General features: G+C 37.6%; 1 protein-coding gene across 2 annotated transcripts in view; it reads left to right on the top strand.

Moving 5' to 3' along the window:
* The first annotated feature begins 1,557 nt into the window (after positions 1-1,557).
* The window catches only part of PTPN21 (protein tyrosine phosphatase non-receptor type 21), a 45,204-nt gene continuing 20,959 nt past the window's right edge, over positions 1,558-25,802 (top strand). For both annotated transcript variants that reach the window (XM_041472026.1, XM_041472025.1), the window contains exons 1-9: positions 1,558-1,985; positions 5,445-5,818; positions 15,991-16,160; positions 18,797-18,894; positions 20,551-20,618; positions 21,057-21,127; positions 22,321-22,408; positions 22,611-22,699; positions 25,103-25,190. In XM_041472026.1, coding sequence (XP_041327960.1) covers positions 5,639-5,818; positions 15,991-16,160; positions 18,797-18,894; positions 20,551-20,618; positions 21,057-21,127; positions 22,321-22,408; positions 22,611-22,699; positions 25,103-25,190 — 852 coding nt within the window. In that variant the 5' untranslated portion in view covers positions 1,558-1,985; positions 5,445-5,638. The remainder of the gene's footprint in view (positions 1,986-5,444; positions 5,819-15,990; positions 16,161-18,796; positions 18,895-20,550; positions 20,619-21,056; positions 21,128-22,320; positions 22,409-22,610; positions 22,700-25,102; positions 25,191-25,802) is intronic.

Raw genomic sequence — 25,802 nt, 5'->3', positions numbered from 1 at the left:
AGCATCTAAAGGAGATGTAAGCTGCAGAGGAACATATTGACAATGTCATAGCTGTCTCTTTTAAGATGAGGTGTTCTCTTTAATGTAAATGAAAAGAAGGAAAATACAGCAAGAACTAACTATGGAAAGCAAGGAAAGTCTAATAAATGCAATTTCCAGGCAGGGAATCAGGCAGGAAAAGGGTGTGATGAATAGTTAGACTAGGAAATGTGACAGATAGGAGAACTGAGACTTTGTTTCCAGTATTAATTGTTTAGAAATAGGAGGGGTTGCCTCTGTAAACCTGAATTTTCAGGGCTTGGATTTTCCATACATTGTATCAGTCAGTTCCCCCCCCCCCCCCCCCCCCCCCCCCCCCCCCCCCCCCCCCCCCCCCCCCCCCCCCCCCCCCCCCCCCCCCCCCCCCCCCCCCCCCCCCCCCCCCCCCCCCCCCCAAATAACTGCAGATCTGTCCTCTAGCAGACACCTTTAGAAAAAGGTATCTATTTAAGCTAGTTCAAGGTTAGTTTATTTTACTCAACATAAGATTCCCCCAACTAATGTTTTATATATTGCTTATGGACTGCTCATCATAATTATGGCTGATGTATGGAGGAGAAAAATAAAAAAAGATACTGCTCTGATCTCAGGGAAGATGATTGTGTCTAGGAAGAATAACTCAGAAGAATTCATTCTAGTACAAAATTACCTACATATTTCAGCTGAGATTAGTGTCCTCGTGAGCAACTTGCTATTTGCATAGTTGACCTGCAGGTTAGACCTGCTCAGACAGTAGCATGTTTGTGCACTTCACATTACCAAAACACTTTCTAGGTTTTACAGTTATTAGTCAGCGTTCACATACTCACTTACCTTTTTCCTCATCCTTGACTGGTTCCAAGTTTGTATAAATTTTTGCCCGGTTCACTCAATGTAGAGAGCCAATATTACAAATTGCACGCAATAATTGTTGATTTCACATGCACAAAAACACACGGAGGTCTTCATATACTTGTGAGACTGGAGCACAACCTCTCTTATGGGGTTTGCATTAGTTAAACACTATAAATAGTCCTGAATTTGTATTAATTTAAAGCTTGCTAAGACAGTTGTTATTAATTTCTACTGATACCTTTGGAAATTTTTAAGTCCAGACAGGCTGAAAGATCAGCCTTTAGTCTGCAATTTTTTTGCTGTGTATCTCACTAACAGCTGAAACTTTGCAAGGACATTAATGTATGTGCATAGGTCATTTGGTAAAGCACACAGGGATTAAACCTTGAAAATATTTCCAAGCTGCATGAAAACAAGACCAACAGAATTTTGGTCAGACATTTGCCTTAATTGGAAAGGCTTAAAATAAATGATCATATGATTAAAAAAAGCAAGGATTGCCTGCTATTTGTTGTAACCCCTATTTCTGTAGTGCCCCTGTAGCCAGAGAAGCAGCTGTTCATTGCTGACATTCTCCCTGCCAGGCATTCCAACTCTCTGAGGTAATGGGCTACAAGCATACGGGCCTTCGCTTTAATTCTTTCAGCGTATCCTTCCGCATGGGTAGAGCGAGGGGAACGCCTCCAGGAAAAGAAATTAAATGCACACACACAGAGGCACACAGGGACGGCCGCTTCGAAAATATTTCTGAGAACGCAATTTGCGCTCATGCGGCGCAGCGTCACATGAAAGAGGCCGCCTGAAGAGCCGGCTGGCACAGGTTTATTTTGTTGTAGTATTTTCTTCCACCCCCCCAGCTCTTCACCCAGTGGAATGATATCCAGAGCAAGTTTTTTGAGACAGGAAGTGAGGAATGTTTTCACTATGAGTGATCTGAGGAGAAGGTGGGTTAGCCGAGATAGCAGCTGTTTCGGACGGGAGGAACACAGTAAGTCAGTTCCCGAGGAATACAGATGAGATGGCCCCGGGAGAGGAAGCCTTGGAGCGCTGGGGGTTTTTTTCGGCTACACGTATGTGAAAGGAGACCCGGTGTCTTTGGATCGCTGTGCAAGGTAAGGAGAAAACAGCGGGCACAGTAAACACGTAGCGGGTGATCTTCTCTGCTGTGTATACTGTAAGGCTGAAGAGTTTCAGCCACTTATTTTTTGAAAAGTAAATGGTTGAAATGATTGTGGGACTGTGCTTCTGGAGGTGGGCTGAGTTTGAGATATGCACTTACTGCTGCTCTCTCAGTCCGAGAGATTAACTGGTAAAACATGTCAAAGATTAACTGGTAAAACAAGGAGAGGGTGGAGTATTTTGATTACTTTTTTGGCTGCCCAAATATCTCTGAAATAAAAATATACGTATTTCAAGAATGTGAAGTAATAGGAAACCTTTTTCACCATGATATATTGCAGTTTTATTTTGATTATTGTAATTTATGCAAGATATTTAAAAAAAAATTTGTAAAGTCAAATGCTAACAATTGAGGGAGGAGTAGGAGGTGAAGGTAAAGGAGAAAGATACCACAATGCTCAGTAATCACACGTTAGTCATAGCCATGTTGCTGAAATTCCAATATAGCATTTTTGAAGCTACAGGTTGCTGTTGAAGTATAAAGTTACAAAGTTAGATACAAAGACATTGTTAGCTGTTGCACGAAAATTCTAGGCTTGGTAAATAAAAGCTTGTTATTGTAAAGGTCATCAGTTGGATTTGTAACTCCTGGCAGTAGGTAGCCATGAGTTTTTTGCTAAAGTAGCTTAAAACAATGCAGGCAGGTCTGGATTTAAAGTAATGCAGCAGGCAAATTTGAGAGCACCCAGGACTGCAGAATGCACAGCTGCTGAATAAAACCAGCACAGCTATGTTTGCAAGAACTACAGATGGTGAGCAATAGAAGATACTGAATGATACCCTGGTGTTATTCAGCAAACTTGCCTTAATTCTACAATATTTATTATATGTTAGGAATCCTTTTTTAGTTGTTTTTTTGTGATGGGGTCCGGAAGTTAATTACTTGTGTTTTTCTTGTTATAAATGGGTTTCAGAAATCTTGAAGATTATGTCAGGCATACAAAAATGAAATAATTTAGGGTAAATGCTCAGTGGAGCATTCAGTGTAAACAACAGATCATAACCTGGACAATGTTCCTGGCTGGCACATTCTGACACTTCTGCTCTAAACTTCCTTCCTATGTTTGCATTGCTACCTGTTTGCATAGTGAAATAACTGAAAGTCTGAGGCTGCCTCATGTCAGCATTAGACGGTTTGGAAATTTCACCTGTCAGGTTAGCCTCTGGTTAGTGATTTTTGGTTTTGTTTTTTTGGGGGTTTTTTTTCTCTTTTTTTTTTCTCTCCCCATGCTCTTAGAATACCTTTCTAAGCCTCGATATGGACATAAAAGATTGAAAGTCTTTCACACTCAGTGGTACTCCATAAAACCTGAGATTAAAACACTTCTGCATTTCTGACCGTAGCTTTCAGAGAGGAGTAAATTGTTTTCTCTCATTGCTGTAGCACCAAAGAAGACACCTAACTGTGCAAAGAATGTATTGGAAAATGGACCTCGGGGACAGGAGCTAAGGTCAGCCAGCTAAAAGTTACTCTGTCAGGAATAAACCCAGTGCAAGATTCTGCTGGCAGTGGACAGGGGACTAAAAGCTTCTGTCTGTAGAGCATTCCCTGCATGCTCTTCAAGCAGGGCTGGATTTGGAGGATCAAAGTACAGAGGGAGTAATAACATGAGGATTCCCTCGGTATCCCTAAATTTTTCAGGGAAACCTGTTGCTATCTGTTGTTACTTATTCTACAGCTACCCCCAAAACCAAATTTGTTGGTGTTTGGGTGAGGATTGTTTTCTCGTTCAGCTAAGATTTTAAGTGGTATCTGTTGAGGATAGTGATTGTGTAGAATGGTAGAACAGCTTCAAGATTATCACAAACGAGGTCATGAAATATGCTTCTGGTCATTCTTTGGAGTAGGTTTGCAAAGATGTCATTGAGAAAAAATGCTGTGCTGTCTCCTTTTTCTCCCCATTGCAGGCCTTTTAATGTCTTTCCACCTTCCTTTCTTGTTTGTGGTGCTGCTGACTAGCCAGTAGGGATTTTTAGCCTAAAGAGTTTGTGGTTATGTTGGATAAGTTTCTAGGTGGGTATATCAATGTCCGAGGAAAAATTGGTGTCTGTGTGTTTACAGCTACACCTTTGAGTTTAAAAGCAGGTGTGCTAGGAATACTACTTCTTCCGGTTCCTCCATTCCAAAGAAACTCATATCCTCGCGTTCCTCCTGTCTGGTCATCCTAAGAGTCCTCAGAAATCAAATTGTGCCTTTTCATATATTCCACTAATACATGCCAGCCTGGAAAAAGAGATTCAAGAAGAAGAGTAGGCGTTTGTTTTCTTTCCCCTTCGGTCGGGGCGGCCCTGCCGCTAGAGGTGCAGGGGCAGAGCTCCTGCCCGCGGCCGGAGGCAGCAGCGCGGCGGGGCCCGGGCGCGGCTCCGGGCTCGCTCCCGCCGCACAGCCCGGCACGGCCCGGCACGGCCCGGCCCGGCACGGCACGGCACGGCCCAGGGCACAGCAGCCTCGCCGAGGGAATGGCTTCCCTGACCCAGGGCAGCGGCGTGCAACAGCGGGATCTCTAAGGAGTCTTCCAGCCCAGAGCTTTCCGTGACTCTGATGAATTTCAGAGACTGGGGTGCTTGCGCTAAGAAAACACTTGGAGAAGGAGGAAGACAAAGCATGGAATAGTTGACAGGAGAGGAGGCGTGAAGGTGTTTGCAAAAAGTGGGGAGATGGGTGGCTACCTGTAGTCTGGGTAAGAGTATGTTTTTCAAGGAAAAATTAGAAAATAAAAGGTTCTCAGAATTCACATACTCTCTTGGTGAGGCAAAGCATAACCTGAAGCATCATACAGCAGTTTAGCATAAGGAATAATGGTGCGACTTGCTGTGATCCATGGAAGATGAAAGGAATTGCACTTTAATTGTCTGGTAGGAAATGGCTAAGGTGTGAGTTTTAAGGCCTCCCTTGCCTTTCTTTTTTTCCCTTTTATCATTTATGGGGCTTGGTTTTATGTTTAGTCCAACAGCAGATAGTGGCTGAGGCTGCACAACACTGAAAAACAAGCCTGGTTGCTGGATTTGCTCTTAAAGAAAACGTCTTTGTTCAGTATTACAAATACCTTAGGCAACTCAGATTGCATAAACATATTTCATTTAAATACCGATTCACTTTATAAATACTTATTTTAAGACACTACAGTCACACATGATTAAGATTCATTATTCACTTGTGAGTTTAAAAAAAAAGAGATCAACTTGCCAAAACCCAAAGTGATTTGTGGAAAAACCAGAAACTCTGGTACTTATTTCATTATTTGAATACATAACAGCCCTGTATTTTGGAAAAGTAGACTGATTATTTAGATTTAGAAAAAAATATACGTGTTATTTTTCCCATGTTACCATTCCCTTTTCAGTCAAAGTATTTCTGATTCTTGTATTTCTTCTCTTTCTTTCCTTACTAGGACTCCAGTGGATGTTTCTTCTCCTTGTCTCTTGGTGGAAAACTTGCTTGGCTTTAATGGATACTGCTGCTGCTGGTTGATCTTTGGAGACTTTACAGCTCCTTGCCTTTTGAGAGGAGGTGCCTTCTCGTCACCTCTCAAGGTCTCAGTGGTAGTAGCTCTTTATCACTAACCATCTCTGGGGGAAAAAGAAGATGCCTCTACCTTTTGGGTTAAAATTGAAACGAACTCGACGTTACACAGTATCCAGCAAGAGTTGCTTGGTGGCTCGTATCCAGCTGCTCAACAATGAATTTGTGGAGTTCACACTGTCAGTGGAAAGCACGGGCCAGGAAAGTCTGGAAGCGGTGGCTCAGAGGCTTGAATTGCGGGAGGTGAGTGAGTTGTCAAGTGAAGGTGTAACTTTAGTTTTTGGTGCTAGATGACCTATGTGGTAACTCCTTGCCATGTGGGGTGATCAGCTACTGGAGCAGCTATCATGTCTTCCCATTGTTTCTTCACCTTCTGGTCTTTATGGGGACTTGGATTGCTCCTAAACAGTTGCTGAAGTTATTACAGAGTTTAGGGAATGTCCAAGGGGAGGAAATGTATCAGTGAATAAAAACTTAGAATGCAGCAAAAACAAAGCAACTGTTTTTTAAACATGACATTGTTGAAAATTGTACTTAAAAAAAACCCACAAAGGAAGAAAATAATTTCTAATTAGCAACCTAAGCAACATGGTTAAAAACTACAGCAAGACTTGAGTCATAAGACAGCGTTTTATTTGTGTGAGTGTAATTTTTTTTCTGATGGATTAGTGGTGTAAAAAGAATCTAAAGCACAAAATGTGATAAGTGTACCAGTTACCAATTGTTTGTCTTGCTTGTTTAAATACCACAAATGTATTTGCAGACACTGTCTTGGAGCTCATACATAGTCATATAGATTGAGCGCTGGCCTTATGGTGAGACTTGGTTTGTGGCAGTTGAATATGTAAATATCTGTTCAACCTGCTTTCCTCCCAAAATCTCCTTACCTGGTATTTTGCAGGATTCTTTTGGAACTGAAATTGATTCTTCCACACATCTAGTGATTATTTCTACATCTCCTGTGTTGAGTGAATTCCTTCTGAAATGCTAAGCTTTGAAATGTTAATAGAAGTCTACATAGATGACCAACATATCAACCAATGTAATTATTTTATAAAATTGTTGAGCACAGGTGGTTTGAATGCAGTATTTGAATGCTCTCAGTCCTGGGTGAACTGACATTTCCCCCTAGAGTCTGAAAGATTTAGTTTAGTTGATTTTGGAGTCATTGAACTATGAAAGCATATGCAGTTCTAGGGTGCAGGAGAGAGAAAACTAGTGATACAAGTTTAGGTTTGCTAACATTGTTCTGAAAAATACCCTTTTGTTCTGTTTTGTGGTCTGCCATAGAATGACCTTTTGATTATGGAATTCAAGTGCAGGATGAAAACCCTGGACTTAGATAACCAAAATATGGGTAATTGTGAAAATAATTAGTAATAAATATTTGCATTTATAGCTATGATTTTTTGAAATATTATCTTTTTATTGTCAAGCAATGGCAACTGTTGGTAACTTTGCTCAAATATTGAGCAAATATATTTAGAACTCAATCCTGCAAACAATTATTACTTTAGAAAGCATGTATTACTGTAGGATTCCTCAGTGCAAAATGTTATATATATAGTCATTTGTTTTCCAAAATGCTTTTTATTCTTTCTGTTTAAAGAATAATAAAAAATGAAATAGATGTGAAGCCTTTAATCTATAAGGGTTTGTTTATTGTGTTTGTTTTCAATTGCAATATGCATTCTTGTAGAGTCTCCAAGTATTTTTTTAGTGTACAGTTATTTTGGAAAATGCAATTCTGTGCAAGGGTATGCCTTCTTTTTTTAATCTTTCTCCTTCTAACGAAAGGAGAATCTAGCTATGCTTGTAGCCTTAGTGTTTACTCAGAACACATGGGATATCATATATTTAGAATTCAGTTATTGTTGTGTGAATGGAGTTTGTCAATTTTATCTGTCTGCTTTCAGATGTAGCTTCTTAATCACAGAAAGTATAGAATTTTTACTGTTTGCAAAATGCCAAGGCTTTGTCTTCCTGAATGATGACTGCTAGCTTCTATTGAGCCAGTCACAGAGTGCTGGAGATGCAGTTTTTTCAGCTATTCTTCATTATCTCATTCTTTGCAACCACTCCTAAATATCTTTTTAAAAACAAAACAAACAAACAAAGAAACAAGAAAAAAAAACCAAAAAAAAAGAAAAAAGAGAGAGCAAGAGATGCAATTCCCTCAATTAAGGGTCATATATCAGAATAAGGGAGTTGACAGTACACCATTGAACTCTGAGCAGATTCCTTCAGTCATGCATTCTTGCATGGATTATTTTGGCAGGAAAATGTGTTGCAATAAAAGGGAATGGAAAATAGGGATATAAATTACTTTCCAGAGCTTACATTCAGAAAAAGTTGTTCTGCCTTTAAATAGTCAGATTTGCCAAGCAGATACTGGATCACTCCCGACAGCTTGCTTAGTAGAAAGTTTTCAGAAAGAAAAATGTGTTCAGCACTTTCTTTAAATCTGCAAAAACAACTTTAGTCTTTGATACAGTAAAATACAAAGTATTTCTGCAAAAAGTTGCCTATTTTTAGTTCACTGAGCAGCCTTAAAGCATGAAGTTAAATTCTAAGTGTTCAACATGAAAGTATGTCTGTTTATTTAAATACTGAGAGTGGGGACCATTCTCACATCCAAGGTATCAGTTTCAGATTACTGTATATGGCCTACACAGCTAGGACAAGCAGTTCCCAAGCATCTTCAAAACAGTTTACTGCAGGAGGCATTAGGGGAATCTCTACCATTTTTTACACATTCAGTGGTAACATTTGTAAATACCTCTTTCTCTCTGGTGTAGTTTGGAATTACTGAAGTTGGATAGTTGAACTGAACTATTTTTAATGATGTGCCATCTTTTAAGATATTTGTTTTAACAGATCTTTATGTAAATGAGTAACCTTCAAATTATGCATTGCATGGCTAAACACTATTTTTCTTTTGATTTTCCAATTAGTACTTCTCAATTTCCAAGTTGCATCCTAGTATGGACACATAGTTAGCATTTAGGAAGATTTACAATTTTATTTTTTTTACGGACTGGTAAACTTTATAGAAAAGGGAAATAAATTCATTAAACTGAGTATTTTTTGGTATTCCTAGAATGTGACTCATCAGGAATGAGTATGTGATCCAGCTCTCTTAAACTGAGGAACTGGGGAAAGAAGCCAAAGGGAATAGTGAACATAAATTACTTACCTTTGTAGCACAGTCTGTCTTTTATCCCATGAGAGAACTATAACCAAACATGATTTATGCAAAAAGGTGTTACAGAAAACCATTCTGGAATCACAAGTTTTGAAAAACTGCTGAGAGCTCTGCTGGTTAGCTGCCTTAAAAAGGATGTACAACAGTGCTAATCTTGCATCTAAGGCATGAGTATGTAAATGCAATCCTTGAAAATACAGAGATTTTTTAAAACACTGTAACTACAATGTTGATTTTTTTGTTGTTGTTTTCTAAACAACACAGCACTTCTAAACCAGAGAGAAGGGGCAAATTCTGCTACTGTGAACAAGCAGAGTCTGACTTAACTGCAGGTAGGGTAGGGTACAAGAATAAGAACCAATGGCAGGGAACTTCTGTGGAGTGTATGTGTTGTGCATATGGAAGTTCCTGTGTTTGTTTTGGACAGGCAGAGGAAAAGGAACCAAGGTTATCTGGATCCTGAATAACTTCAAAGTTCTGAAACAGTGCTTCGGAAATGCTTGCACTATGCTGTAAAACTTTGCTCTGAATTCTAAAACATCAGTTCTCTTTTGGAGAAAACACACAAAAAAAAACCCCCTTTAATTCATTGTGGTGATTTATTAAACGTGTTTTGCATGTGAAAAGAGTGTTTTAAAATCAGACCAAGTGCAACCATAAATATTCTTATATCTGTATATATCAGTAACCATATTGACTGACAAATAAGAGTTGGGCCACGTCACAACAGAGGGATCATGAACATAATTATGTTTAAGTCTTATATCAAAATCTGACAACATTTTACCTGATACTTGTAGAAATAAGAGGAGAAGCAGTGCTTGCAGTTGAACTTCTGTGGTTGCCTCTCTCAACCAAATTTTCCTTATAATTAGGAAAGGAGGAATTGACAGGGAGGAATGTTTATAAGAATGCCAGCCTTCCATGTGTAATCTGATTAATTTAAAAGATGTTGCTTCTTTAAAAAGCAAATTTGAACCCATCTAAAATAAATATTAATTATAAGAGTGTGATAATTGTAATTTAGGAACCAAGATAAATTGAAGGACGGAGTAGTTAGGCAAAAATCAGTAACTGCCTTAGTTCAATTACTGTAGTTCTTCCTTTCTCTGAAGAAAAAGAGATATGTATTCTGGCAAAGGGTTTGTACTCATACTGAGCAGCACAAAATGAAGGTTTTTCCATGAAAACAATAGTAGCACTTAGGAAGCCCTGCCCCTGATTTCTTTTGCATTTTTATAAAGTTAAGTCAGAATTTGAATGTGCCACTTAACTACATTTTGTTTACCATCATGTTAGTGAATTATTGTACAGTTTTATACCAATTTTGGCAGAAGAGTTTTTTTGTTTTTTTTTGTTTTTTTTTTTTTTTTTTACTTCTGAAGCAAACGAATTAGCTTATTGTTTAGTATTTTTAGACTTTGAATTTTTCCCTTTTAGTAAAGCAATCAGAACTTAAGCCTCTGATGAATGGGAACATGATACTTCTAATGTCAGTGCTGTGTAAGGTGAAGTCAAAAGCAGTTATGTGAGTTCATCCTTCTCAGAGCCTTGAACAGTGGTGGGAAAAAGTAACATGATTTTTTTCAAAAAAAGTATACTTCTGTATTTCTGGGTCATGTTGATAACTGACCTATCTCTGCCAAAGGTTAAAATATATCTTGGACATCATGTTTTCTGTGCAATATGAAAGTATGGCTCTTTAGCTTGTAAATTAATCAGCTTACCTTTGTTAAATGTCCTGATGAGTAGAATCTTCCTTGCCTGTTAGAAGATTGTTTATTCAAGATATTTGAAGGGTCTGAAACACAATATATTGTGATTTGCACAGTGTTTCATTTGAAAAAATTAGAATACATCAGATTACCTTGCAACATATTGATTTGCGTATTTATTTCTTATCCCTTCTGTTTTGCTTTAAACTATAGTTGAGAATTACTTTGTTTAAATAGCATTTGTGAAATCCATATTGGAGTAGTTAGGAGAAAATAATTGTGTGAGTGTTAGGAAAAAAATGTTTCCATTATAAAACAGCTAAGATTTAAGAGTAAATTGTCTCTTTGTTCATATAGCTACTCTGCTAAATATTCCCTCCTGCAGCTACAGTTGAAGAGCTTGTCAGTACTAGAACAACAAAAAAAGTATAAGCAAAAGTACCCTACTGTAAATAACTTCAATATGGGGGGAAAGGGAGGGATTTTTGTCAGTGATCCTCCTATTTCTGCAAGAAGAATTGATCATGGCAGTAAATAGAGAAGTGTAACTTTCTATTTGGTGGCTGGTATATGATGGGGGTCACAGAGGTTTTTTTTCTCCACCACTTCCAGGAAGTCTTGGATATCGTACACAGGCTAGTCCAGGCTGCTCCAAGCCCTTTCTCAGGTAGAGATTGGGCAGTTTTGTGGAGAAGGTTGTCTGTTGTGATAAGAATGGAGTTTCTGGGGAATTTTCAAGGCCTGTTGTCTCCCTCTGTAGCTCTTAACACTGGGTGTAGGGAAAAGCTTTCATTTGGTATCTGCCAGTACAAGATTATTGACCCAGATCTGCTGCAAGTGGTTTATTTCAACTGTGCTGTCCTGAGAGCAGGAGCTGTTCTGTATCCAAGCATATAATAAAGCTAGATTGGTGGAGCCCTTGGGCTAACTGGGATTTTATGACTTTGACTGCAGTGCTTATCCTTCAGTAGGAGAAGGTGTTTTAAGCATTCTGATCAGGGAAGTCTTTCAGTTTTTGTTTTATTTGTATGTATCATTGTAAAAGAGGAAAAGCCTGAAAATATATTTTGACTGCATTCTTCTGCTATTGTTTTCTCTTTTCTGATTTTTTGTCTCAGATCTTAGGATGGGGATTCCTTAGGTACACTTGAGGCAGGTAGCCAAATGCATTAATTAGAAGGCACTGTATTAACCATTAGAAAACAATTCTCCTTTCCAGCCTATTTGTAATCTATGACATATTTTGTAAGATTTATAGTACAGGATAAGCAAATTAAGTGGAAAATATATTATTAAATATATAAGGTTGAAGTAAATTTTGAACACTGCTATGCCTCAGGAGACCTCCAAGAGTTGCGTGGTCCTGCTCAGGAGGATCAGGGCCCTCAGGGCTTGCCTGGGTTTACCCCCCAGGTACCTTCAAGGATAGAGATTTGACACCTCTTTGGGCTATCTGTTCCCGTGTTTGGCTAGTCTTGTTGTGAAATTTTTTTCCTGATCTAATTGGAATTTCCCACATTGCAGTTTGTCCCCAGTGATTCTCATAGTTGCTGTGATTACTTCCAAGAAGACTCTGGCTTTACCTTCTCTGTCTGTGTCCTGCTCTTAGACAATTGAAGTCCACAGTAAGATTTTACTTTGTCTCTTCTCAGGCTGATCAGCCCCACTTCTCTGATTTTACTGTACTTCATGCCAGATCTCATATATAGTCACCTGCAGTAATGTAGTTTTGTGGCACTCATACCTGGTGAAACTCCTCTGCTCAGCTTAGGAAGTCTCAATGACTTCAATGATGAAGTCACTCCCTCCAGCTTGTGAGCTGTAAATACTGTGTGGGGCTTTTGCTACTTTTGTGTTCTTGATAGCTCTTGAAATTTTAGGCAAAAATATTTACTGTCTCTAGTGTCAAAAAGCAAGTAGGTAGAAATTAACTGTGCAGAAATGATATGTTCTTTTTATTTCTATTTGATTTTCTTCAGAGGGGTTGGGTCGTGAATAAGTCACTAAAATAAACGAACCTCAAAGTAGTGTTAATCTTAACAGCTTAACATATTTTAAGAATTATGTCATGACATTCTTTTTAGCACTGGATGTTGTCCTGAGCTGCTAATAATAAAATGTTTTAGCAATGAATAAAAGTGGGTTCTATTTTAATCAGTGCGAATATTCCAGGGTGCATAAGCTCCTCTGAAAACTCACAGGATCAAATTCTGCCCTTGAAGTGAAGTGAAAGGTTTGCATAGAAGTCAGAAGAACAGCTTTGGTCTGTAGTAATTTGCATGGCTTGTTTAAAGATATGCTGGATTCCAGAGAGTATTTTAAAATGTGGAAACATTTTTCTTAGTCTGTTATGCCAGTGACTGCTCAGTTCTGTGTGTAGGCAAGAGAAAGTGGTCAATGTTTCCAAGAAACAGATCTACTCAAGTGACCATCATGCCTTAAAAATAGTCTATACATTTAGTTTACATTCAGGTTGTAGAACCAGGAGTATTTTTACATCAGAGATTTTGAAAGAGTGGCAATGTTTGTGGTCTCCTCTCCTCACCTTTGTTACAGCTCTGTGCTTCTATGGGGTTTAAGTACACCAAGGCTGCAAGTGAGTTTATTCAAACAATTACTGCATTTTTTGGGGGTGTTTTTTAGTTGGTGTACAATTGTGTTTGTGTGATATCTATAGAAGTCTTTCAGCTTGTAGCTCTTACCCTTTGCTTTCAGTCTCTGCCATGGCCATTGCCCTTGCCCAGAATGTTGTGGTTCCACATTTTAGTGCTCATCCCGAGGCTGATGAGGTTGTCCTGTCAGAGAAGTGGGCTGGTCAGAGCAGAATGTCAGCATCATGGTCTGACTTTGGCTCCTGTGACTGTGTGCATGCTGTTAACAGTCTTGTGATGAAAGAGAAACACACCTTTTTACACACATTCCTTTCCTTACTCAGTCTGCAGGAAGGATTAAGGAGGAGTCAGTCATTCAGTACATTTTATCCTTTTTAGCATGTGATATTGCAGTGAACATGATGTTCCTTTTGTAATGGTGTTTCTGTAGTACTACTGTTGGGTTTTTTCCTCCTGGCATCTTATGGAATTTAAGACACTGTCTTCACAATATCCTTGTAGGGTGGTGGTGGTCACCCAATGATTGGGGGATTGAAGAATACAAATAAAATGTCGTTTAAGGTATCAGCTAACTTTGTGTGCCTGGACTGAGAAATGACACGTGTTGTTTATATTATTTATATTCAGAGCCATATTTCTTTTTTCCTCTTGAAACTCAAAGTATTTATGGCTTCCTAAATTTGACTCTTGGATTTCAGGCTTTAGAAGTGATGAGCACACAGCATCCACCTGGGGAAAATTTGGTTTGTAGGATTTGCTTTACAGAGAACTCTCTTTCTGATTTAGGAATAGTCTGGTTTTCTATTGTGATTTTTAAACTTTCCCATTCTGCAGTTGCTCTAGATATCTTCCTCTATACAGAAGAAACCTGCTTTTTTCTTCTATGAGGAGTTCTAATTAAATTGATTTTCTGTACTATTGCTGTATTTTTATCAGAGGTCCAGAGTTGTTTTAGAGTTTATAGAAAGCATCTCAAGGTTAAATAGGCAGATTTTGTCTGATTTTTTATCTTATTAATACTAATTTTGCAATTCCATCGTAGCTAGCATTAATTTTAACTTCAAGGATTTTCTTTAAACCTTGGAGTAAAAAACCCCCAAACACCAAACCCGCCAACAATCACTTGAAACTGTGTTTATGCCAATTTAGAGAGGAGCAAAGAAGTACATTTTGCCAGTATTCAATGCCAAAGAAACACTGTGCCTTAGAGCTGGCTCTAATTTCCTATTTATACTAATATCACAGACAAAATGGTTTTATGAAATAGATAGTTTTATTAATTTAGTGCTACTGACTTGACTTTTGTGCCTCAAATTACTTGATGGTCTGTGCTGATAGGGAGCACTGATTCAGTCCCATGAAGTTTGGGATGGGGTGGATGTGCCTGTGCTGTGGTTGTTGCATACACAGTCAGCCTCTCAGAGCTGTAAGGAAAATCTGGAATCCCATGAGTGGACTCTTCATCCTGTTTAGACTGGAAACTAGGATGTGTGTACAAGAATTTTCAGATGTGTGTATGGGTGAGTTTTTGCAGGAATGTACTGAAGTGGCTTTTTTCTACTAAGAGCTGTTGCTGCCCAATGAATTTCAAATCTGTTCTCCACAATATCAAAATGCTAGAGCTTTTGAGAAAGCAACAGTAAATACTTTTTTTTTACTAGGGAGGCAATTTTACAATGACTAGATCACAGAAATTATTGATTTAGAGAAATCATGATAGATATTCCCTCTGCTTTATAAAACTCCATCCTTAAAAGCTTTATTTTGTGTAACTTAAAAATGTCTGAAAATATGGAAGGAAAAATATTGGATTAAAGGTGTTGACATTTCTACAATTTCTAAATACATGAAAGTTTATGTAGCAAGGACTTAGAGAATTTTCATGTAAATGCCTACAAGACTTACATTATAGAATTACCTAAGAATTGGTAATTCTTAACATTCACTTATCTCTCTCCTTTGGTTAAAACACTTCTAATTATGATGTCTAGTTTTCCTATGATAATGACATGAATATTTTCCAGTCCATATTGGTTTCCTGGTCCTGAACTGAACAAAGTAAGTACTGTGGGAGCAGATTTTAGTCAGTTTAAACATAGTAGAGAAATTTAAATTTTTGTGGGCGACTCTGCAGTATGGATTTAAAACTATACTGTGGAGCAAGAGAAAAATACTGTGATCTAGACTCCTTCTGGGAGAGGATCTAAGAAAAATGAGATTGTGTTGCTCAAGATGCTGTCCAGTGGGATTGTGACCTAGCAGGGGTGCCATCCCTCAGCCTCTCTGGGTGGTCTGTTCCAGGGCACGCTCTGTGTTGTGTTTTGGCTTGCTCAGGAGTTGCCCACTCAGGAAAGGTCTCTTCCTGCTCTGCTGTATCTGCTCCTTTTCCTGCTCGTGCAGTGAGCCATGCACCTGCTTTAATGAGCTCAGCTTTGGCTGGGCAGCTGTCCTGTGCTCTTTTGTCCTTCAGCATCCCCTGTGAGCCTGCCTACCAGGTCCCCAGAGGAGCCTTGCTTTGCCCTGCTGCTGTCCCATGTCATTTTCCATTTGCTTTCCCCACTTGCCTTAGATTTCCTGTCACACATGGATGCCTACTGCTAGTATCTGTGAATTGCCACAACAGAGTTATGAGTTATGAACTGTTTCCAAATAAAGAGTAGTTCTGGTACAGTTTTAGGTGGGGGACCTTATGTGCCTGAGTTGGTTATCTGGATGTAATGTCTGCTTTTTATGCTAAATGTCTCTGCAGTTCCCTGAAGTTTTCAATAACCCATAGCTTTACTCAGTGTTTTAAAACATTTGTTTATAAGACTTTCATACAGTATATTTTATCTAATATCACAATGTTAACTTTTTTTCATCATTGAAATGCCTATTTTGCAGATTACATATTTCAGTCTCTGGTATTATAATAAGCAGAATCAGCGCAGATGGGTAGATTTGGACAAACCACTGAAAAAGCAGCTGGACAAATATGCCTTGGAGCCAACTGTGTATTTTGGAGTAGTGTTCTATGTGCCTACTGTTTCTCAGCTTCAGCAGGAGATTACCAGGTAAACCTTGTAGTATAAACTTGTATGTGTTTATAAATTTGCTGTCAGCATTCTGAAATGTATAGTTTATTCAAAAGTTGTCTGCTTTCCACTCCCCTACCTTTATAGAAATGAAAACTATTTTAGGCAGAATTTATGTTCAAACTGTATGCTAATTTATCTTTGGAATAATTTAAATATGTGATAAATTAAGCAAGCAACTAACTTTTTTGTGATCTTAGGAATCTGCTCAGACCTGTTTTAAGTAACAGGCATACCTGCATGGTCAGACTTTTAATTGTTTTAGTTCCTTCATTGACTTTTGAATTTGTTTTGAATTTGCTTGACTTTTAAATTTGTTTGTTTGTTTTTGTTTTCTGTTTTGAAGATCCATATGTTGCTTTCATGGACATCTATCCTTCAGAAAGCACTTGCAGATTTTATTAAGCTATGCTTTCTTTGTTTTGCTTTCAGTACTTTCTGTTCTTTTAGTACAGTACATTGGCAAGTTACAGGCAACTTTGGCTTGTGATTTTTTAAAATTTTTTTTTGGTGTATCACTGAGCCATAAATATGGATGTTAGTTCTGGTACTATGTGTATGTTTCTACTGTGAAACTGGGGAACATCACATAATTTTTGCTGTCTGTAGGAGGAAAAGTAAAATTGAGCATATATACTAGCCGGTTATTCCTATGGGCCTGTACATTGGCTTCTAATGGCTTAATCTGTATAGTTCTGATTTAATGATTATTTTTAATTGGCAGTTGGGTACAAAACCCATAGCTGGATTACAAATATCTACTGTTATTTCAAAAATATGTGCTTGTATTAACTAACCCATTTAAGCTAAAAACTTTTAAGTTGGCCCTGCTTTGAGTGGGGAGTTAAAGCAGATGATCACTCAGAGGTCCTTTTCATCTTAATTTATTCTGTGGTTACATGAAACTGTCTCTGTTCCTGAAATACCCTGCCAGACACCTTTCCTGTTAATTGTGATGTGAAAGCTTTTCAGGGTCACCAAGTGCAGACCTCTTGGTGCAGACACTGATGCTGTTGTGTACTGCTCAATGCTTGGCAGCTTTAGTTTTTGGGTTTATTTGTCATTTCTGAAGGATTTTTGTTGGGTTTTTTTTTTTGTAAACTCTAAAGATTTGTGCTATTTCTTGGTAATTTTAGTGGCTCAAAAATCTCTGGTTCAGATTCTGTGTTGGTTTACTAGAATACATTAGAGTATGATAAGTATTGAGGTGTTGCACAGAGAAGCTAAATTGCCTGAAAAGCCTTAAATAGTCTTCTCTGGCATTTATTTGAAGAATGTGGTGTTTATGCTGGAGCTTCAACAAAAATTTGGCAGCGTGCTACCTGGTAGAAAGCAGGAACTTATGTGCCAGTCTTATCCTTGTGTCCTAGAGGATGGTACTTTGATAGTAGGAGTCTGTGTGAGTCTCAGAAATCTGTGGGTTTTTCATGCCTGTTTGATATAAATAAGATTGAACATGTTCAAACAAATTTTATGTTTAATGCACACCAGGAAATGGAAATGCTATAGATAAAAAGAGATGTGCTCTGTCGAGGTAGTGTTAAGATTCTTTAGCTGTAAGTTTACTTTTAATAGCAGATCTATGGGAAGAGCTTACTTCTGCTTCTTGACTGGGAAGACTCATTCCCCAAATGCCTTGAGCTTTTTCTTTTCCATTTTTTGAAGGCCTGGGTTTAGTCCCAGCTGTTGTTTTGTGTGTTGTGCAGGGATGTTATGTACTGTCATATGATATACTGGGTTTTTGTAGTAGGATTCCCAAGAGTCTAAACAGTATTTATAAATTATCAGTGTATTTAACGGGGCAGTAGCAGTGATGGAAGAGAGCTGTCCATTAACATGAATAAAATTTATGTGGAGTTTACCTGACCTTTCTAATCACTGAAAGAATTGCAGCACATTCTTCCATGTTCTCAGTTTTAATAACCTTACTTCACCAGAATTAACATACGATATGAGGAAGAACTTTTTAAAACTAAATTTATAGAAGACAAATGTGTAGGTGTAGCTGTAGTGGCAATTTTGAGGTGTTTTGGGCTCCAGATAGAAAGTTCTGTGGATGGCTGAAAGGGGCAGAAAAATTCAGGCATGTAGTGGCTCAGATTGTGGACAAACAGTACAGGTAGTAGTGGTTGCATGTATGAGAGATGATGCAGGAAAAGCGTAGATCAAAAGAAAAAAAAAGGTGACTTGAAAGTGAGAACAAAATGTACTCAGAAGTTGTAATGCAGAAATGAATATCATTATCAGGATTGAGGGAATGTACGTTGTTAGATCTATTGGAAGAGAATGCAGCAACCCAGCAGCAGTTTACTGAATGTTGTAAAGAGGCAATAACAACAATTTTAAGGAAGGAAGAGGAAAAAATAAAGAAAAGAAGGTTTGGGAGTAGATAGGAATTGTGGAGGTTCTTTAAGATCACTGATTCTAGAATGATACGTGAAAGTTAAGGGGGGCAGGAATTTTAAAAGGCCTTGAAGTAGTGGGTCCAGTTGATGAGGAAGACTACCCTCTACTCAAACAGGGGAGTGCAGAGAGGAATAGGAGATGCAGGCATAGACTCTCTTAAAAATTAAGAAGCCCATGTTAGCTTTTTCTTTTTTTTTTTCCTCCTGTAGGTATCAGTATTACTTGCAATTAAAGAAAGATATCTTGGAGGGCAACATTCCTTGCACACTGGAACAAGCAATACGTCTGGCTGGTTTGGCAGTTCAGGGTAAGTAAGAAATTGTACCAACTAGCCAATATTGCATTAGAAACTTTGGTGATATATTTTCTATTGCCTGTTTTCTTTTTGTCACTCAAGAGACCCAGTTCATTAAGTTACGGGAGGGGCTTGCTCCTTAGGACTTTTTCATACAGGCTGAAGAGAGCAGCAGTGGCCCTGAACTTGCTTCTCTGCAGTCCTCAGAGTTTTACCTGAGCATTTAACATGTAGTTTCAGGAGCTGGATTTGAATTAGACACTGGAGTTCCTTTGGGGGCAAAGGCTTCAGTTGTCTGCCTACATCAACAGACCCTTCCTCTGTTTCTGTTAATGAAGACTCTTCTGACATATCTTCATAAATAAGAAACTTTGAATGTACTTGTTTTTCCACTTTTTGTCCAGAATTTCCTATCACGTAAGATGATTTCAAGTTAGTGTGCAAGACTGTTAGCAGTTCTTGTGTTCAAATCACTCCTGAAAACACATTTCTGTGATACCTGTATGAAAAAGGCAGCTTCATTTTTCCTGGCTAGGGTCAGATGGGATGGAGTATACACCAGTCCTGAGGCTGTCTGCACTGATCATGTTCCCTGTTCCTTGCAACATGCTTGTGTGATACTAAATCTCTCAAAAGTTTGTAATGGCAACAGCTGTGTTTAGAGTGTTTGTATTATTTGTATATCATTCACAGTGAATGCCACTTCAGTACATCTAACAGCAATTGTAAAACTGCCAAAATTGAACAGAACTTAAAATCACTGGCAGTATATACGATCAAAGGGGTTTTTTTTTTTTGTATTTAGTTAATTATATACTTTGGTTGTATCACAATAAAGATGATGATTATGTTTTCTTGAAAATGTGGTTACCAGTGGAGTAGGACGCATTGTATTAATGCCTTGTTTATATAACACTGAATCTGTTTAATCCAAGCCAGGTTTTAATGGCCTTCAACTGAAAAATCTTGCTGTGTTATTTGTATGTATTTGGACAGTGTAAACATCTCTCTGCTCAGTGAGTTGTTTATAGAAATCTTTCCATATAACCCTCTTTCCAGATGGAAAATACTCATCCTTTTAGCTTTCACCTTCCTTTTTTATTCCTGTGTAAGGGATGAACTGTATAGGTTGATAACACAGTGAAAAAAAACCAAACAAAACAACCTAAAAAACCCCCACAGATTCTAAATTGATGTGCTCCAATGACTGAAGTAGCTAATACCAGGTAGGTTAGTAATTTTAGCTGGTGAATGAGCAGAAGCAGTTTGCTGTTTCAAGTCAACTGGTTTCAAGAATGATTTGTGTTTAAAATCAGTACAATAGGTTAATTCTAAACACTGCTTTATCTCAAGAGCTGTATTGCTGTAGTGTGTCAGAGGTGCTCCCCTTTCACAGAAGTAACTTCCATATGAAGTGTTTTCTCATTTCTTCTTCTCAATCCACAAGGAGTGTTACCAATCATTCTAACAAAGTAAAAAGGTGGGATTTTTTCTATCTTTTCTCTTTATAAACATTATTGGTTGGTTTATTCTGTTATTTTGCTTTATGACTGCAGTTCAGTAGGATGGAGGTTTGATACTTGGAGATCCTGCTGCAATTAATTGGGTTTTGAATAATTTTCTTAAAAGTGTTTGAATCCAAGATTTTTTTTTTATTATTATTTTTAGCGGATTTTGGAGACTATGATCAATATGAATCTCAGGAGTTTCTACAAAGATTTGCTTTGCTTCCAGTGGTAAGTAATTTCTTTAAATTGGTACATTTAAATTATTAAATTGACAAATTTAAATCCTTCTTAAAATTGGTAAATGCAGATAATTTTTAGGAAACCTCCATTTATCTTACTGCTCCCTAGGCTGTCAAACTTAGTAAAGGCTTTCTTTGAGATTGGAGTGAGATATGACACCTTATGTTACACAGAAACAAAGATGTAGTAAGATATTTTCAATTTTATTGTATATTGCACTGAAAAGAAGGTTGAGGTACAAATGGGAGAGTGAGTAAAACCACTTCAAAACAGTGTTTATGCTTTTGGGGTTTATTTGTGCATATTACAGCATCTAAGCTCCAAGGCTAGAGTCAAGGGTTGATTTGCACATGTAAAGAAACTATAACCATTTGATTTTGTAGAATTCTTTTGTATTTCATTCCACAAATGCTATTTTACCTTAAGGGTTGGCTACAAGAAGAAAAAATATTGGAAGAAGCAACACAGAAAGTTGCCTTGCTACATCAGAAGTACAGGTAACATGTCTAAAGCTCTTCAATGCTGAATTTCAGGCTTTAGTAGCTTCTGTAACTCAGAAAGTTGTGAATCTTGAAATGCAGTTGGACTAATTTCAATTCCCATTTAAATGAGTCTTTTCTCTAGTACATCTGTATTAAAGTTACAAGAGTTTTTGCTGAATGAAAATGAAAAAGAGAACAGAATATTTAGTAAAATAAATTAGAGGATTCAGGATTGAGGGCAGAAGAAATGCAGAGACAGTAATGGTGCCGGAATGCTTATGATCTTAGGTAGAAAGGGGCTAAGGTGCAGTAGTCCAGGACAATGGAAAGTTAAGTTCTCTGTATCAGTTCATTAGTGAAGAATGTTTGTGACTATGTGAGTAATACTGAATATTTTCCCCTGTATTGTTTTAAAACAACAGTTTGAAAATTGCAGTTGCACATATGTTTGAAGTGCACTTGTAACAAGATTGCATGGTTCAGGTTCAGAAAGAAAACTTAATCTTAATGACATTAGGAAAAAGTGAAGAAATTGGGAGGTTTATGATTGAAAAAGTGTTGAGAGACATAACAATAAGCATGACAGGTTTTTTCAAGTAGAAATAATGTCTTTTATGAAGTAACTGAGGTATGTTGGTGGGTAGGTAAACACAAGCTTTTAAGCCCTGTGATACTACTGCAAGTCTGTGAGAAAACTGTCAGTTGGTCTGATTATAAAGAATTCTACCTTTACCTACAGATCTTGTCCTCATGCTTTCAAAGTACTACAGTAAAATAGTCAGAATTTAGAAGATGAAACTGTCTTTTCTGAAATGTAAAATGCCAGACTTCCTATTTCCCCTATAGCAATATAGAAGACATTCATGTCTTGAACATGTGTGCCTCTGGTAAAGTGAGGAAATGTGGAGACAGTGCTGGATTTGATCAAGAATGTGATAATTGCCTGCCATTAGTAGAGATAGTAATTTTAACTAGTAGCCTTTGTTGTCATTTACCCCTAAAGATGCCAGAGAGAAAGAAGTTATTAGAATCAAAATGTAAAGACTGAGCCAAATGTATCAGCCATTGGTACAGATAGAAACAGCACCATTTGATGGCTGCCTGGGTGTCCTGGGGATGCTTTTCAAGCTTTGACAGTGTCCTTCAGAGTAAAACAAATCTGATTTTTTCTTATTGGCAGTATTAGCTGATTGTTGTTTTATTTGTAGAGGCCTTACTCCTCCTGATGCAGAAATGTTATATATGCAAGAAGTGGAAAGAATGGAGGGCTATGGTGAAGAGACCTATCCTGCAAAGGTAAATGAGGTTTTGATCTTTGTCTAATTGCCCTTTTCTCCCTGTTTAGAGTGGTTACTTCCTGCCAAAAGTAAATAAAACCCAAACCCCAAACCACCCATAATTTTCTGCTCCAGAGTTAATAAAAACAGTTGTTTCTTAGGTAACTTTGCTTTTGAAGACTTTTTTCTCTACTTGCATAATTTTTTGCAACTTTTTACAGGACAGCCAAGGAAGTGACATATTCATTGGAGCATGTCTTGATGGTATCTTTGTGAAACACAAAAATGGCCGTCCTCCTGTTGTATTTAGGTTAGTATTATTATTTCATAAAATATCTTGGTGAACTTCACATTTTGAGTCTGTTTCTCACAAGCATCAAAGACTTTTAGATATGATGTGTATTTATGCATTTAATAAACCTGAACATAGTCTTGTAGTCATTATGGTGCATTGAATACTGAAGCCAGTGAGAATTTCTCAGTGCATTAACTGCAAAATTAATCTCTTTAAGACATATTAATTCTAAGATATGAATATTTAATACACAGTTGAATTGCAAAATATTTATTGAATCAAAAAGGAGCAATTCTCTGCACATAGGGCATCTTAAATCCTGAGATTGTCACATCAATTCATATAGAAATATTCATTTGTGAAATTGTCCAGAAGTTCCTTTCATATATTATATGTGGAGAGTTACACGATACTGTTTTATTATTTTGGATTCATTCATTTTTTTAATTTATTATTGAATGTTCTTATAAATTGTAGACAGAGCTCTGACTTACCTAAACACTTAAAATTCAGGCTGCATGTGAAATGGCTTCCCACTGACTTTAAGATACGTGGCTTGGACATCTTTGGGCAGAATTCAGAATAAATTAAAAAAAAAAAAAACCAACATTTTGAGATTTTTTTATAAAATTTCTCGGCAATTTAGTTTTTATTAAAGCAAGAAAGGGTTTATTCTTAGTGAACTTTAATCTTCTAGAATTGAATTTTTGACTGAATATAAACAGAAATCTTGAAATCCTATGGTCCAACAGTTACTGAAACTTCACTACTGATGATTTTCTGGGATTAGGGAAAGTAGCCAGCTTTGCTTCTTTCTGTTAGTAGTTTTGTTTAACAGGATTTAGAAATTCACAACTGTTAAATGTCCTTCAGAAAGATTTCTGTCTCAGCTGTGATAGGAGAGCTGATGCTGAGCTCTTTTTAATTGTCTGGTGTCATCAAACTGCCCTGCTCTGCTTTCCTACAGCATTAAACAGCAGCTGTACTTACCAAATGCACAGGGAGAGGAATAAAGCTTTGTACATGCATTTCACGTACATTCTCAAGGAATTGTGCATGCAGTGTCTGTAAATATAGGAAAAAAGTTGCACACTGGAAGCATCAGAAAGTATTTATATTCCAATTTCAGGATCCAGTTTTCTGCTCTTTTGCTTGTTTGTGTATGACTGTGGGCAATTCCATCATGGATAGCAATATCATGTTATTTGGGTGGCAATAAAGCATGGACAAATGACCCATTAGTATGATTTACAAAGACTGGATTATGCTTGAGATTGCTTCAGGCAATTTCATAGTTGTGCCCACAAAGGCTTATGAACCAAGGCCTTAAATTTGAGGGATTTTTGTTCTACATCAGAATGGAGACATTAATGTTTCTCTACCCATACACATGAGGCAATAGCTATGGAAAAAGCTAACAGACACCTCTGTGTAATGAAAATGGGAGTCTTAAAAACACCTTTAGAGACAGCCCTCTATGCTTTTTCCGTGTGTTTCTGTACTGCAGAATATTCTTTTAATAAATCTATGATACAGGCTTTATTTACACTAACATAATACTAATGGTTAAAGCTAAATTTGCATTTAAAAAGAAGATGAATAAATATATTTTATGCAATCTAAATTTTTTTAATCTGTCAATGTGTAAGAGTTCTAGAAAATATGCATAATAATGCCTTAAAAGCTTTGTTTAGTGTAGGTTTCTTTTTTCTTTTCCTGGAATGTATGGTTTGCTTTCAAGCAGATGGGACATTATAATTTACTGATGACTAAATTTGTGTAAATTTGATTTTTTTTTCAATAATTGGGAGAATTTCAAATGGAAGACAAGTAATAATCTTACTGTACATATTGTACATCTTCCCGAGAGTTAATCACATACCTGTTTTCCTTTCAGCAGCCATTAATGGTATGGAAGTGATGGTCTACAACTCGTTCAGATAGATTAATGAACTTTTTCACAGAATCATAAAATTGTATTTGACAGAATCACAGACTTACAGCATATACTGTTTTGAGAGGGACCCATCAGGACCATGGAGTCCAACTCCTGGCCCTGCACAGGACACCCCAGCAGTCACACCCTGTGTCCCAGAGCATTGTTCAATGCTTTTTGAGCTCTGTGAGGCTGGTGCTGTGACCACTGCCCTGGGGAGTCTGTTCCTGTGCCCAGCCACCCTCTGGATGAAGCACTTTTTCCTGATATCCAGCCTAAACCTCCTGTGACTCAGGTTCAGGGCATTCCCTCAGTCCAGCCACTGGGCACAGGATGGAAGAGATCAGTGTCTGCCCCTCCTCTTCCCCTCATGAGGATGTTCTTTATCCACATTCTTGATGGTGGTTCTGGTTTGCAGTTGCATTTCTTGGGGTTTGAAAATCAGAGCTTGTCCAGTCATATCCTGTCCTTTTTGTCTGCAGGTGGCATGATATTGCCAACATGTCCCACAATAAATCCTTTTTCGCTTTAGAACTGGCAAACAAAGAAGAGACAATTCAGTTCCAAACTGTGAGTACGTTTTCATTTTTTTCACTAAGTCATCAGTAAATAAAAACAAATTAAGACTGATAATTTATCTCAAAGCCAACTATCTATACATTTAGCAACATTGAACTCTATGAGTGAGTCAAATGTAATGACACTGTCTTTGGCCAGCTTTCTATGGGAAGGCATTAAAAATCGGACCTTTTATGTTGAGTACATTGAAGTGTCTGGTTATGTGGTCATAAAAATTTTCATCCATTCCAGTAAAGTTTCTAGTATGCTTTTTTGACTTGAATCAGTGGCAATTAAAAATCAATACAGCCTTGGAGCTTTGCTGGAGTGGGCCATGGCATTCCTTCCAGAATTCATTTTATTCAGCATCTACGAGTTGCTTTTCTCAATAGGCAGCTGTTGACAATCCTGTGGCATTCTTAACTGTAATTGTGTTAGTGTTACAGTTGGTAAGTGTCTGGAACAAAACGCTTCTACTTTCAAATAAGTAGATACTACTTTTTCCATACATCTAAGAAAATTGTTAGACTAGAGTGTATATTTGGGTCTGCAAAGTAGAGTTTTAGGGAAAACCTGGTGACATTAATGAAGTTACATTAAAATTAAATTGGTCAACAGTAATTT

This window comes from Pyrgilauda ruficollis, unplaced genomic scaffold (genome assembly GCF_017590135.1).
Source record: "Pyrgilauda ruficollis isolate IOZ18807 unplaced genomic scaffold, ASM1759013v1 scaffold28, whole genome shotgun sequence".
NCBI classification, from domain to species: domain Eukaryota; kingdom Metazoa; phylum Chordata; class Aves; order Passeriformes; family Passeridae; genus Pyrgilauda; species Pyrgilauda ruficollis.
The sequence above is the reverse complement of the archived record's forward strand: the minus strand, read 5'-3'. Positions and strand labels throughout refer to the sequence as shown.